This window comes from Astyanax mexicanus, chromosome 24 (genome assembly GCF_023375975.1).
Source record: "Astyanax mexicanus isolate ESR-SI-001 chromosome 24, AstMex3_surface, whole genome shotgun sequence".
Taxonomy (NCBI): Eukaryota; Metazoa; Chordata; class Actinopteri; order Characiformes; family Acestrorhamphidae; genus Astyanax; species Astyanax mexicanus.
Window position 1 is genome coordinate 7,833,004 of NC_064431.1, and position 14,616 is coordinate 7,847,619.

Sequence of the window (14,616 nt, forward strand, 5' to 3'; positions counted from 1 at the left end):
ATACATCAGCTCACAGATGCCCTGTGCTGCGAACATCACCGTAGGAGTGATATGGGGAGAGAGCGCCATCTACCCACCCAGAGGGAGCAGGGCCAATTTTGCTCCCTCTAAGCACCGGCAGCTTGATGGCAAAGATGCATGAGCTGGGGTTTGAACCGGCAACCTCCCGCTCATAGTGGCTTTAGAACACTGGACCACTCTGCGCCCCTTGGGCAGAGAATCTAAGCTCTACTCTAAACTAACATTTGAACTGTATTGAAGTTTGATGCATCTTTCTGATTCCAGTCTCTACAAACTATATATGGATTTTTTAGAAGTAAACAACTAAGCACTTTTGTAAGACTCCCTGGATAAGATCTTAAATGTAAATATATTGATTAAAATATATATTTTGTATTTTAGGTTTGATTAGCTACAGATTAAAATGAGTGGATATGTTTTAAAGTGTACAGTCTGTGGATAAGACGTGAGGGAATGCAGTGTACATTCAGCAGTGAAAACCACGTAGCTGCTTTTCAAAGACTTTTGTGTTGAAAGGAGCTCAATTGAACCGTGGACCTCTTTTACTCAAAGGAGCTGCTTGTAAAGTGTAGATGTGACTAATGAAGCACATCAGGCTGTCACTATCTTTTAATGAATTGGCTTTTTTGATCAGCGCTCGCTGCGAGTGCAGGAGTGCAGCTTCTTTCATAAAGGAAAATCTCTTACAGAACAGTGTTTATCATCTTTACAGTAACAGATTTACGCTAACTTCTGCATTTCTGGATAGTGGTGGAATGATATATGAGTATTGCAAAATACTGTATGTTTTAGATCATGTTGTATCGATATTTTGCTTTAATCGAATCAGTAGCGTACACCTGTGGTGAAGAATATTATTGGTTGCCAAATTCTGTAAAACTGACACAAATAAATCCAAAATTCCTAGTGTTTTCTTATTTAGAAGTATTTCATCCTCTTCAGTAACAGTTTGGACACACGTTGTCATTCAATGTTATGTATTTTTAGTCTTACATTATATATGAATACTGAAGTGATCCAGACTATAAAGCAGTGTCCTCAAGTCTCATGCTTTGCACCTCAGCGAGTTCACACGCTTACACGCCACACATGGTATTTCTCTCACTTGCCAATCCATCGTCTGTATATTAAAATGTACTCTCGTTGAGCCAATCAGAATATAGATCGTTCTGTTGTTAGGCAGACCTAGTCAACTGAAGGAGAATAGCGGAAACACCGCCCCCGTTTAACAACTGAAGAAGAACAGCACCCCCCGCCCCCCTCCAAACTTTAGAACTTGAAAGCCCTGCTATGAAGGAATACATAAGGATTCATGTAAAACCTTAAAAATGTTAAACAAATGAAAAAACGCCGTGATACATTTAGATGTTCTTATCTGGGGAGCTGTTAACTTGTGGATTCTGAGGCTGGTAACTGATGAACTTGTCATGTGAAACAGAGGGGAGTTCAGCACAGCTGTTAACTGGAAGAATGCCAAGATACTATGAAGAATCTAAAATATAAAACATATTCTGTTTTGTTTAATTATTTTGGTTTACTAAATAATACCAATTTCTTCATAGTTTGGATGACTTTAATATTAATCTACAATGCAGAACTTTTTGTTATTGTACTGCACTGTAAAACTCGATAAGTTGACTAACTCAAAACTTTTGTTGTAACCGATTACCTAATAAATTATTTTAAAAAATATTAATTTTAAATATATATGTATTTGTTAAGTTCATGTAATATAATTTTTATGTACTGTGGCGTGAGGAGGTGGGGGAATCGTGGGTCCGCCCCACGCCGGAGCGCACAGCCCAATGTGTCCCAGCTGGCTCGCATCCGGACTGATTAAGCAACCGGCTGGGACAGGTATAAAACTCAGCCTCAGCTCACTGAAAAGACACTTACACTGGGGAGCTGAGGGCTGAGGCTGCGCGGACACTAAAACCTTAAAAACTAAACTAAAAGTAGTTCTGCAGACTTTAGAGCCCCATTGGGCTGGGCTATGTTTGTTTAAGTTATTTTGGGTGTAGTGGAGGGCAGTTAAAAGCCGAATAAAGGTATGCTTTGAGTTTCATTTACTCCCCGTGTCTGTGTTCTCTGTGTGCTTCCTCCTTCCGGGTCACAGTGGTCACGCCCCCCTACCCCAGGGGCCTACCACAGTACATTGAACTTAACAAATACATATATATTTAAAATTAATAGTTTCCTTAACTTGTATTTCTGGTTTCATTCAACTATTTTTATAAATACTCATAGAAAAGTAGATGAAAGAAAACAGTAAAGAATTAAAAGTACTGAGAGCACAGAGAGAGCACAGAGTTACTGCAGCTCAGTAACTGATGCTTGTTCTACAGCCAACAACACAGAGACCAAACATTTAATCATAATATGTGATCTACAAGTTTACCTAAGGTAGCCCCGGGTGAATCACTACACACTGATGGTGAGTGTTAGTCAGAAACTGTTGGTCACACCCAGTATGCAAATCGATTGTGACAGAAGCCAATGAAACTGAGGCTGCCAATGGCAACAGACTAAACTCAGTTATTATAAGGTTGGTTCGACTCAAAGATCTCAGTTTAAGTGTATATGTGCCCTCAAATGTTCATCTAACTCAAAATAGTTGAGTAATGCTTGGAAATCTCCAATTTTATGTAGAACAGACTTTATTTTTTGAGTTCAAACAACTTTTGGGTTTACAGTGTGTATATTGAGTATTATAGAATCACAATATCGTGGTATCATTATTATCATGGGCAATGTGCGATTTGCCAAAATCACATTTTGAGATGCCCTGTCACTATTTCTAGGTTTCAACTGATACATTACATCCCTATAACTGTTTTCCTCTGACTCCCAGGAGCTTACAGGGAAATAAATGAGATTTAAAGATTAAAGTAATGTCACCTTAACCCAGCATCACACTCTCTCTGTATAAAGCTAACGGTTCACACTGGCTCAGAAAAGCAGCATGTCTCTGCGTTCTCACAAAACTAGGTCTGTCATTAAAAAGCTGCTTTCAAAATACCAAAGAAGTCCAGCAGCTCTGCAGAATCAGCAGGAACACCAAGGATTCATTTTCAAACATGATGATCAAAAAATACAAAGACAAATTCTGAAAAAGGAGAGAATTCATTATCTTATATTCCTTTATTCAAGTGTAGTTTTTACAAGTGCATTAATATCCACGCTTGAAGGCTTGCTTTCATCTGACAGCCAGCAAAAGAGTATGGCAAGTTATATGCAAATGGAAATTCATTCACAATGCATGTTCAAATGAGATACTCATTTTAAAGCTTTGATTATGTAAGAATGCAGAGAAAACTCAGCGCAGGTATTTGTTAAAAAATACTATCCAGGTTTATTTTCACATCACATCAGAACAGTCGTACAGGTGAGTGAAACACTTTGATGCATGATTCCTCTTATATGCACAATTCCTCCATATACAGCTCTAGAAAAAAAAAGAGACCACTTAAAAATGATGAGTTTCTTTGATTTTACCAAATTGAAAACTCGAATAAAATCAAGAGGAAGATGTATGATCACAGGAGAGAGAGAGAGAGAGAGTGTGAGAGGGAGAGAGAGAGTGTGTGTGTGTGTGTTTGAGAGAGAGAGAGACTGTGCGAGAGAGGAAGAAAGAGTGTGTGTAAGAGAGTGTGTGTGTGTAAAAAAAAGAGAGAGAGAGAGAGAGAGAGATGGAGAGAGGAAGAGAAAGAGAGAGAAAGAGAGAGTTTGTGTAAAAGAGAGAGAGAGTGAGAGAGAAAGATGAAGAGAGAGGGAGAGTGCGTGTGAGAGAGGAAGAGTGTGTGTGAGAGAGGGAGAGTGTGTGTGAGAGAAGGAGAGAGAGAGAGAAATGTGTATGTGAGGGAGAGTAACAGAAGGGGAGAGAGAGAAAAAGAGTGAGAGACAGAGAACAGGTGAAAGAAAGGGAGAGTATGTGAGACAGAGAAAGAGAGAGACTGGGGAGAGAGAGAGGAAGGGAGGGGGAAGTGTGTGTAAGGTAGAGAGAGGGAGGGAGAGAGCAAGAGAGTGTGTGAGAGAGAGAGAGGGAGAGAGAGCGAGAGAGTGTGTGAAAGAGAGAGAGAGAGAGAGAGAGGGAGGGAGAGGGAAGTGTATGTAAGGTAGAGAGAGAGAGGGAGGGAGAGAGTGTGTGTAAGAGAGTGAGGGAGAGAGAATTAGAGATAGAGGGACGGCGGAAGGGAGAGGGAAGTGTGTGTGAGGTAGAGAGAGAGAGAGAGTGTGTGTGTGTGAAAGAGAGAGAGAGAGAGGGAGAGAGAGAGAGAGTGTGTGTGTGTGAAAGAGAGAGAGAGAGAGAGAGAGAGAGAAAGTGTGTGTGTGTGTGAAAGAGAGAGAGAGAGAGCGAGAGAGTGTGTGAGAGAAAGAGGGAGACAGAGTTAGAGAGTGAGGGAGGGAGGGGAGGGCGGAAGGGAGAGGGAAGTGTGTGTGAGAGAGAGAGAAAGGCAGAGAGAGAGAGAGAAAGAGAGGGAGGAGTGGGCTGTGCTCAGTCGCGGGCTGCTCAGCTGTGCGCGCTGATGGAGGGAGGCTGAGCTGAAGGCTGGAGGAGAGATGGAGTGATGGAGGGATAGAGAGATAGACGGATGAGGAGTAAACAGTGCCTCTCTTTTCTCCTTTATTTCCACGTGTTTCTCTCCGAGCCGCTTCATGACCAAAGACTCCCTAACTGATTTCACCTGCTGAAGACCCTCAGCTCCTCTCAGCTCCTCTCTGACTTCAGGTGAGTCCAGCTTTTTTTCTTATCATCTCTCTGTTCTTCTCTTTTTCTCAGTTCTTACACAGTAAATACTCCCCACTCTTCCACAGTCATGCAGACACACTACAAGCCTGGAGCTGAGCTACTTTTACATTACATACATTCATAAGACTGCCTATTATAGTTTTATAACACGTGTCAGACAGCTTTTCTCTCTCTAATCTGAAGTGAACTGAATTTTTGCTCATCTTTTTGCATTATTTCTATAACTGGGTTTTTATGGTAAAAACAAACAAACAAACAAACAAAAAACAGTGAGTTATGGCTCAGTCTGACTGTTGGCTCAACAGGTCTCTTCAAAGTAGACCACTATATTTGTATGGTTTATTACGTTTACACTGTTTAAGACTGATTGTGAGCTCATTACAGCACTAGTGTAGTTGTGGACCTGAACAACCTGAAATGCTTTTTGCAGTATTTCCCTTTATAAATGGGTTTTTATGGTAAATACAGGGAGCCATGGCTCAGTCTGGCTGGTGATTCAACAGGTCTCTACAAAAAAAGTCAAATTTACAGCATATATACCTTTTTGCTACAGACTTTTTTCAACCTCCCTTTCCCTTTAGAATTAAATATATTGTGCTTTATTAATTTATCCAGGAATTTCAAATGTTGGCTAAATTATGTATCTGAATTTATCAAATGCATTTTAAGAGTTTTATATAAAGTGTTTAATTGTAGAAAAAATTACATCAGGGTTCTTTTCTTTTTTTTTACATGAGGAAACTGAGAAGCCTTTGTATTATAGAACACAGAGATAGTGACCGGCAGCATCTGGCTAGAACTGTCTATGCAAACAAACTAATAGGACTGGCTAGTATAGTTTGCTAGCATGTGTCTGACATTGTATTTCTCTTTAAGCTAAAGTATATCTCTCATAATGACCATGACCAGCGGCATCTGGCTACAATTTTCCATGCAAACAAACACGCATCCATTATTAGACTGACACTAATTTTGTAGCTTATTCTATTCTTTTCTATTTATTTTTCTTCACTAATGTATGTAACCATTCTTCTAGGAAGACCCCTCTTATAGATGTCTCTACGTCTAAAGTATGATTAAATGTTTCCAGATGTATACCATAACACCCTATATAAGCAGGTCCCCAAGCCCAGTAAGGAGCCTTGAAGATGTTGCCTTAGTTTTTGTAATAAATAATCGTATAAGTAATTGTAAGGCAGTGTCTGCAGTGTCTTCTTTCTCATCTTCAAGCATCTTCACAGCAAAGAGATAGCGATAAACGACAAGACATACTAATAGAACAGGCTACTATAGTTTTTTTTATATGTGTTAAATAGTGTGCTTCTGATTAATCTGAAGTGTATGTAGTTTCTTACAGCTCTACTGACCTTTAGATCAGCATTTTGCATTATTATTTCCATAACTGGGTTTTTTTTTATGGTTAATACAGGGAGCTATGGCTTAGTCTGGCTGGTGGCTCAACAGGTCTCTGCAAAACCTGTACCAAATTTATATATAATGAGCATGACTGATTATGAGCTCATTACAACACTAGTATAGTTGTGGCATTTAGTATAAAGTTCCTAAAGTGCTTTTACTCATCTTTTTGCATTATTGTCTCTAGAACTGGGTTTTACTTCATAGCAGGTAATGATCGTGACCTGCGGTGTCTGGCAGGAACTGTCCATGCTAAAAAAAAAACATTGTTTATTAGATGTTATTAGGAGTGGATTTGTTTAACTGGGTTTTTATGGTAAATACAGGAAGCTATGGCTCAGTCTGGCTAGTGGCTTAACAGTTCTCTGCAAAACAGACACATTTTTATGAACTGAAATCAAATGAATTGAATACATTAATGCCAATATTAAATTTTTAACAATATTGTACAGTAAAACTACTCTAAACAACAACAAAACAGTTTTTATGTAGAACACCAGCATGCATCACAGTACATATCGTGAGTAGTAATTGCATAAATAGCATTAAAATGATTGTTTTTCCATTTATAACCTAATAATAATATGGGTCTGCAGTAAAAATAGCTATATAAATGTATACTATATTTGTATGGTTTATTACGTTTACACTGTTTAAGACTGATTGTGAGCTCATTACAGCACTAGTGTAGTTGTGGACCTGAACAACCTGAAATGCTTTTTGCAGTATTTCCCTTTATAAATGGGTTTTTATGGTAAATACAGGGAGCCATGGCTCAGTCTGGTGGTGATTCAACAGGTCTCTAGCATAATATACCTTTTTGCTACAGACTTTTTTCAACCTCCCTTTCCCTTTAGAATTAAATATGTTGAGCTTTATTAAATTATCCAGGAATTTCACAGATTAAAAAAAATAAATTTGTTGGCTAAATTCTATCTCTGACTTTATCAAAGGCATTTCGAGAGTTTTATATAAAGTGCTTAATTGTAGAGAAAATTACATATAATTTTAAATTATATTTATTTATTTAGGAGCAACTGTGAACCTACTTGTCTTCTGAGAGTCATATGCAATATGGCTAATATTAAAATAGTGGTGAAGTTGTAAATATATTGCTGTTTTGGGTAGGCCCTTTGACGTTTAAAACGTCATTATGCTATTATAAGATTGTTATACTAGTGGCATATAAGGGTCTTAAAATGACAATATATTGTCCAAAAAAAAGTCTCTGATTTTAGGATGAGGAATTTATTTATCTATTTCATGTAATACCTTTTTTATAAAAAAGCTTTTTTTTGTGAGTTTTGTTTAATAGAGCAACTCTTTAAACATCTGTTTCTATTTTCCATTTCTCTAGAAGGGCACATTTCACATCAAACCAGTCTCTATACATTTGCTTACATCTTATCAGTTTAATTGGACAGAAACATTCTCCTTTGTGTGTAAATGAGCCCTGTTGTGGCTGACTGGTGTGCATCATTTAATTCTAGAGTGAAGAGGCAGAAATAAACTTGTACACATACACAGTAGCAGTTAAAACTTTGGACACACCATCTTATTCTGTTGTAACTTGCAGTTTCTAAGGCTGGTAACTCAAATTAACTTATCCTGTGCAACAGAGGAAACTATTGGTCTTCCTTTCCTGGGGTGGTCCTGGTGAGTGCCAGTTCCATCATTCATCAAACTTTTTTGATGGTCTTTGCGACTGGACTTGAGGACACTTTCAAAGTTTTTTAAAATGTTTCAGATAGACTGATCATCATTTCTTAAAGTTTGTTTTCTTTACTTAGTTGAGTAGTTCTTACCATAATATGAATTAGAACATTACTCAAATAGAACTATTCACTGTATACCAACTCTACCTCTTCACTACTTTACAACTGATGCTCTCAAACACATTAAGAGACAAGAAATTTAAGTAATAAACTCTTGATAAGTTCAGCACAGCTGTTAACTGAAAGCCTGAATTCCAGGTGACTCTACCTCATAAAACTGACTGAGAAAATTCAGCTGAGATGTGCAAAACTGTCATCTAAGCAAGAGGTGCCAGTTTGAAGAATCTAAAGCAGACCAGAATGTGTTATATATTTAACCCCTTTTGTTTACTAATTCATTCCATATGTTTTCTTTTTCATAGTTTGGATGACTTTAGTATTAATCTTCAATGCAATGAAGTGTGTCCAAAATTTTGATTGGTACTGTACAGGTACTAACATTATAGAAGTAATGGCCCAAAACTTTTGCCATGTCAATTGGAAGCTAAAGAACACTTACCCTGAGATGTAGGTATGGATGTTGGGCTTTTTGCGTTGAATGTGGATGCGATTTCTGCCAGAGTCGCTTGTCTGTTCTCATGGACGGTTCTTGCCAGATGTTGCCGGTCACAATCATTGCTGGTCATCACCCACTTGCACTTATTCCTGGTATAGTACACATCTGACACTGTGGACTGAGAAATGTTAAATGCCCACACATCTTACTTATGGAAAGTTCCCAAGATGTTCCCTGAGGAAACACTTTATGATAAATTTGTATACTCCTATCCTGTCAGTATATACCAAACTGTTGTGTTTCAAAATAGCAAAGAAAAATTTCCTTTCATGGTATGGTGTGCTTAAATGCAACACACAAGGGCAAAGCTAAAAAAAAAACGCATAAGGAAAGTCGCTGTTTGTCCATTCTCTTGTATATTTGTCAGAAAACAAGCTATTTTTCATATAGCCTGATCATTCTGTTTTAGGTACTCTATTTATGTACTGTCACATAGCCTGATTATGCTCTCTATTTTTACCTCCCTCCCTCCCTCAACCCTTTCAAAGATGATGGCTGATTTCGGAGTAAGCTGTATTTGAAGGAGGCACACCTATTCCTAGAACCCCGTGTTGCAGTCATCATGGCAACAGGAGTAGCGGCATGGCTCCCTTTTGCCCGGGCAGCTGCCATCGGCTGGATGCCAGTGGCAAACTGCCCCATGCCCCCGGCCCCCAGGGAACACAGCAAGAAGCAGGACGAACTGATCATTCTGAACGTCAGCGGGCGTCGCTTTCAGACCTGGAGGACCACCCTGGACCGGTACCCGGACACGCTCCTGGGCAGCACCGAGAAAGAGTTCTTCTACAACGAGGAGACGAAGGAGTACTTCTTCGACCGCGACCCGGACGCCTTCCGCAGCGTCCTCAACTTCTACCGCACCGGAAAGCTGCACTACCCGAGGTACGAGTGCATCTCTGCCTACGACGAGGAGCTGGCATTCTTCGGCATCATCCCTGAGATCATTGGTGACTGCTGCTATGAAGAGTACAAAGATCGCAAGCGGGAAAATGCTGAACGCCTCATGGATGACCAAGAGGAAAATAAGGACAGCAGACTACCCAACATGAACTTCCGGGAAACCATGTGGAGGGCCTTCGAGAACCCGCACACTAGCACCATGGCTCTGGTCTTCTACTACGTGACTGGCTTCTTCATCGCAGTGTCCGTCATCACCAACGTGGTCGAGACGGTGCCGTGTGGCTCCACGCCCAACCAGAAGGACGTGCCCTGCGGCGAACGCTACACTGTGGCCTTCTTCTGCATGGACACGGCCTGTGTCATGATCTTCACTGTGGAGTACCTCCTGCGTCTGTTCGCGGCGCCCAGTCGCTACCGCTTCATGCGGAGCGTGATGAGCATCATTGACGTGGTCGCCATCCTGCCCTACTACATCGGCCTGGTCATGACCAACAACGAGGACGTGAGCGGCGCCTTCGTCACCTTGCGCGTCTTCCGTGTCTTTCGCATCTTCAAATTCTCGCGCCACTCGCAGGGCCTTCGCATCCTGGGATACACACTGAAGAGCTGTGCCTCGGAACTGGGCTTCCTGCTCTTCTCCCTCACCATGGCCATCATCATCTTTGCTACGGTTATGTTCTACGCTGAGAAGGGGTCGAGCTCCAGCAAGTTCACAAGCATTCCCGCCTCCTTCTGGTACACCATTGTTACAATGACCACGCTGGGGTAAGTGCAGCGATTAAGCTAACGGTCTTGTTTTTGGGGATTTGGGGATTTAGAGACCTCTCTGGTGAGAATGTGTAATTGCACAAAACATGTATAGAAGTGCTTTACTAATTACTGTGATATTCTGTATTTTTTTATATAATAATTAGTTCATTTTGTTCAGTCACATCCAACAAACCTACCAGACCACTCTGTTTTAGAGTGAATATTTTGGAGTTTGCAGAGATGGTTGTGCCATTACACTGATACTATTCATTTGAATATTTGCCTCCTCCCCACTCAGAAATAATAATGTTTTCTGTTTAAAATGGAAAAACGTATGAACAGCTGCTTTAATGGACGAAAAATGTATCTAATATTGGAACATGTCACATTGTCCTCTATTTTTGAGCCATGCAAAGTGTGAAGATCTAATTTTTTGCTGTTTTTTGTTGGCAATTTTTGTAACTCTTATACCAGGAACAGTTTTTGTTGTTGCATATGAATGTATATAAACGTAAAGGAGTAAAGGAGTGAACTTTTTTTGTCTCAAGTTGTGACCTCAACTTTTGTAGGTTTATTTCGTACTGTTTTACAGCACAACCATGTTTTTGAAGGTGCTTTTTTGCTGATTATGCAGCTTAACACACTAGGAGGAGATCCTTATCTACTAGGTGTTTGTGATGTGTAAGTGTTGGTGGGTCAAATAAAGTATACTTTTTAAAACTACACTAAAATACAGAATAGGTAAGTAGGGTAAAGTAAGTAAAATTAAGTCATTAAAATGAGAAAAAGTATACTCTATTTATTCTGCATATTCTACTATAGTACTATAGCCCCTTTCTATCAATGTGTAATAGGCTCTGTTCAGGTTCTGCACATTTCCACAAAAAAAATGGGTTCTAGATCCCAAAAAGATTATTTTCAGGAAAAACCAAAGAATTGTAGGTTCTTAAACAGAGGGAGTTGTTGAACGCCAAATTTAAAGAAACCTTTGGATTTGCAGCAACATACTTACAGAACGAGGTGGAGCAAAGAGTTCGGGCAAAACTGGTATGTTGAGGTGGCAGTGGTGTGTATTGGGGGGGGGGGGGGGGGGGGGTTCAGCAGCTGTTGAAAGTTACTTTTTAAAGGAGTAATCAGCAATCAAATTACTTTCAACAAAAGTAACTATGTCATCACTTTTTATTCTGATATTCTAAAAATAATCTTTTCTATAACAACCTCACATTGAACCATTCTGACTGAATTTATTTTTATCTTACTATATCTGTGTATTTTGCCATAGGCAAACTAGCAAAAATCATAAATATGAATTGGGTAGTCCAAGGTCATGGCCATTTATGATTGTTGATATTTACATTAGGTATAGGGAAGTAGGTCACGTTTTCCGACCAAGTGCTTATAAGGTTTTTACTTTTGGTCTTATCTGACCACAGCACCTTCTCCCAAATATTTGCTGTGTTCATATTTGGCTCAGTTCCTACGGTTTTCTTCTAGCCACTCTTTCATAAAGGCCAGATTTGTGGAGTGCATTGTTTATAGTTTTCTTGTGGACAGATTCTTATACCTGAGCTGTGGATTTCTGCAGCTCCTCCAGAGTGACCATGGACCTCTTGGCTACTTCTCTGATCAGTGCTCTCTTTGTTTGATCTGTTAGTTTGGGCAGACGACCATGTCTGATATGGCACACCCTCCCTTCATGTTGATATTTAAAAAGAATAGTCTCTAAAACAGAGCACAACCTCATATTGAACCACTCTGAATGTCATTTATTTTTATCTTACTATATCTGTATATTTTGCCATAGGCAAACTAGCAAAAAGCATAAATATGAATTGGGTAGCCCAAGGTCATGGCCATTTCCGATTGTGTATTTACATTAAATATAGGGAAGTATGTCACGTTTTCCATCCAAGTGATTTCCTATTAAGTGGACAAGTATAATGTAATTTGAAATGCTTAATGAAGGTCAAGGATACGGTGTGCTGTACCACGATAAGAAAAGCAAAGTGAGGCTCTTTACGTTGACTCGGATGCTCCAGACTGAAAGCATAAACAGAGTGCGATATGATCAGTAATTCATTTGGTGGTGTTATCGCACGTGTACCCGCTGAGTGGTGAATACCTTTTTATTGTTATGTGATGCAAAAGTGGAAAATGGACCAGGAGCGTAACGGCTGTGAGGAGCTGTAGTGAAGGCGGGCGCCGTGTCTTCTCTTCTCTAAGGCCCGGTGGGTATAAGTAGCTGTCAGGGTGACTAATAGAGCGTACCACTACATCTGCTAACAAATATAAACCATCATGATATCTCCCGTTTACTGAGCTGAGAGCGGACCGAATAAGGACATAACCGCCGCAGGGTGGACAGCGCTGGCCCAGCCATGTGCAGATGTTTGGTGGTTCGGGATAAGAGTGTAGAGAAGCCTTATAAGAGATTTTTTTTTTTTAGCAGTCATATATATATATATATATATATATATATATATATATATATATATATAAATTTATGGGGCGTTTGTTGCCCAGGCTGATTTATCAGAGCTGTGTACTTCAGTGGTGAAACTGGGCTCTTGACTAGTTCTAAAGAAACAGTTTGTCAATGTGTCTGATGTGTGTGTGAGTGTGTGTGTGTGTGTGTCTGTGTGTGTGTGTGTGCGGTAGCTCCTCAATTAGGAAATCTATCAAAAAACACATTAAAGGATAGATATGGATATTTGGCTTATATAAAAATCTAGGGATTTAAAGAGCCCATATGCTGCTTATTTTCCGCCTATTTATTTTTCCGATCTCCTTTTAGAGCTTTTGTGTTGTTTTACGCATCAAAAACTGCCATAATTCTCTTTACCCTCCCAAGTATATCCACCAATCAGCTCTAGCAATAAAGCCATTTACATGAAGTGTAAGTGAATAACATTGATTATTTCATTGCAATGGCACCCCTTGAACTTTTTCACATTTTATCACCTTTCAACCACAAATTTAAAAGGTTTTTCCTTGAGATTGTAACACAATCAACACAATGTTGCACATAAATTTCAATATAATTCTAGAGATTGATATTTTTGCCCATTCTTCTTTGCACAATAGCTCAGCCACACATAGAGTTTTGCATTTAGGTCAAAAATTTCAACTTTGTTCTCATATGACCACAGCACCTTCTTCCACATGTTTGCCCAAATGTCCCCTCTACTTGGCTTGTGCCAAAATGCAAACTCCACTTCTTATTACGTTCTTTCAAAATTGGTTTTCTTCTCGCCACTCGACCATAAAGGCCAGATTTTGTGGGTTTCATGATTAATGAATTCTCCCATCTGAGCTGTGGATTTCTGCAGCTTCTCCAGAGTGACCATGGGTCTCGTTGCTGCTTCTCTGACCAGTGATCTGCTTGCTGGATCTGTCAGTTTGGGTGGACGGCCATGTCTTGGTAGGATTGCAGTTGTAGTATACTTTTTATTTTTTTTGGATGATGAATTGAACAGTGCTCCTTGGGATGCTTGCATTAATCTTCTCCACAACTTTATTTCTGACCTGTCTGGTGAGTTTCTTGGTCTTCATGATGCTGTTTGTTCACTAGTGTTCTCTAACAAACCACTGAGGTCTTCACAGAACAGCTGTATTTATACTAAAACTAAATTACACACAGACTCTATTAACTAATTAATTGACTTCTGAAGGCAATTGATTTTGCACTGGATTTTATTAAGGGGTTTCAGGGTAAAGGAGGTTGAATACTTTTGCGCATCTCACCTTTTAGATTTTTATGTGAATAAAATTTTGAAAACATGCTTTAAAATAATGTGCTAAGTTGTGTTGGTATATCACTTAAAATCTCAATAAAAATATTCAAGTTTGTGGTTGTAATGTGACAAAGGGGTATAAAAACTTTTGAAACCAATTGTATCATCATTTTATTCACATCTAAATTGTTTAATTCCATTTGTTTTCCATTTTTTGTCCATAATTGAACATATTAAGCAGCAAGTGAACAGTCAGTTCTTAAAGTTGAAGGGATGTTGGAAGAAGGGGAAAATGGGCGAGCCTCAGAATCTGAGCCTCTTTGTTATGGGCCAAATTATAATGACAAGACAACTGGGTCAGAGCATCCCCGAAACAGCAGGTCTTGTGGGGAGTTCCTGGAATGCAGTGGTCAGAATCTCCCAAAAGTGGTCCAAGAAAGGACAACCCTGGACCTGTGAGAGGGTCATCAGCGCCCAAAGCTCACTAATGAGATCCATAGAGGCTCAACCCTACCGAACCTGAAAACTTACAGGACTTAAAGGACCTGCTGCTAGCACCTTCATGCCCAATAGAGATCCTGTGGAGTCTATGCCTTTCACATTTAAAGATATATATTGGTTTCTACTGAATAAATAAACTGTTATATTTATAATAGCCACAATTATTTTTAAATTACTTTATTTTTTTTATTATAAGGGGCACTATCAATAAAC

At 39.4% G+C, this 14,616-nt stretch overlaps 1 protein-coding gene across 2 annotated transcripts in view; it reads left to right on the forward strand.

Moving 5' to 3' along the window:
- The first annotated feature begins 4,466 nt into the window (after positions 1-4,466).
- The window catches only part of LOC103023694 (potassium voltage-gated channel subfamily D member 3), a 207,954-nt gene continuing 197,804 nt past the window's right edge, over positions 4,467-14,616 (forward strand). The window contains exons 1-2 of one of the 2 annotated variants that reach the window (XM_007228511.3): positions 4,467-4,750; positions 9,007-10,183. In XM_007228511.3, the coding sequence (XP_007228573.1) occupies positions 9,081-10,183 (1,103 nt within the window). In that variant the 5' untranslated portion in view covers positions 4,467-4,750; positions 9,007-9,080. The remainder of the gene's footprint in view (positions 4,751-9,006; positions 10,184-14,616) is intronic. The other variant, XM_007228510.3, reaches the window with a different exon arrangement.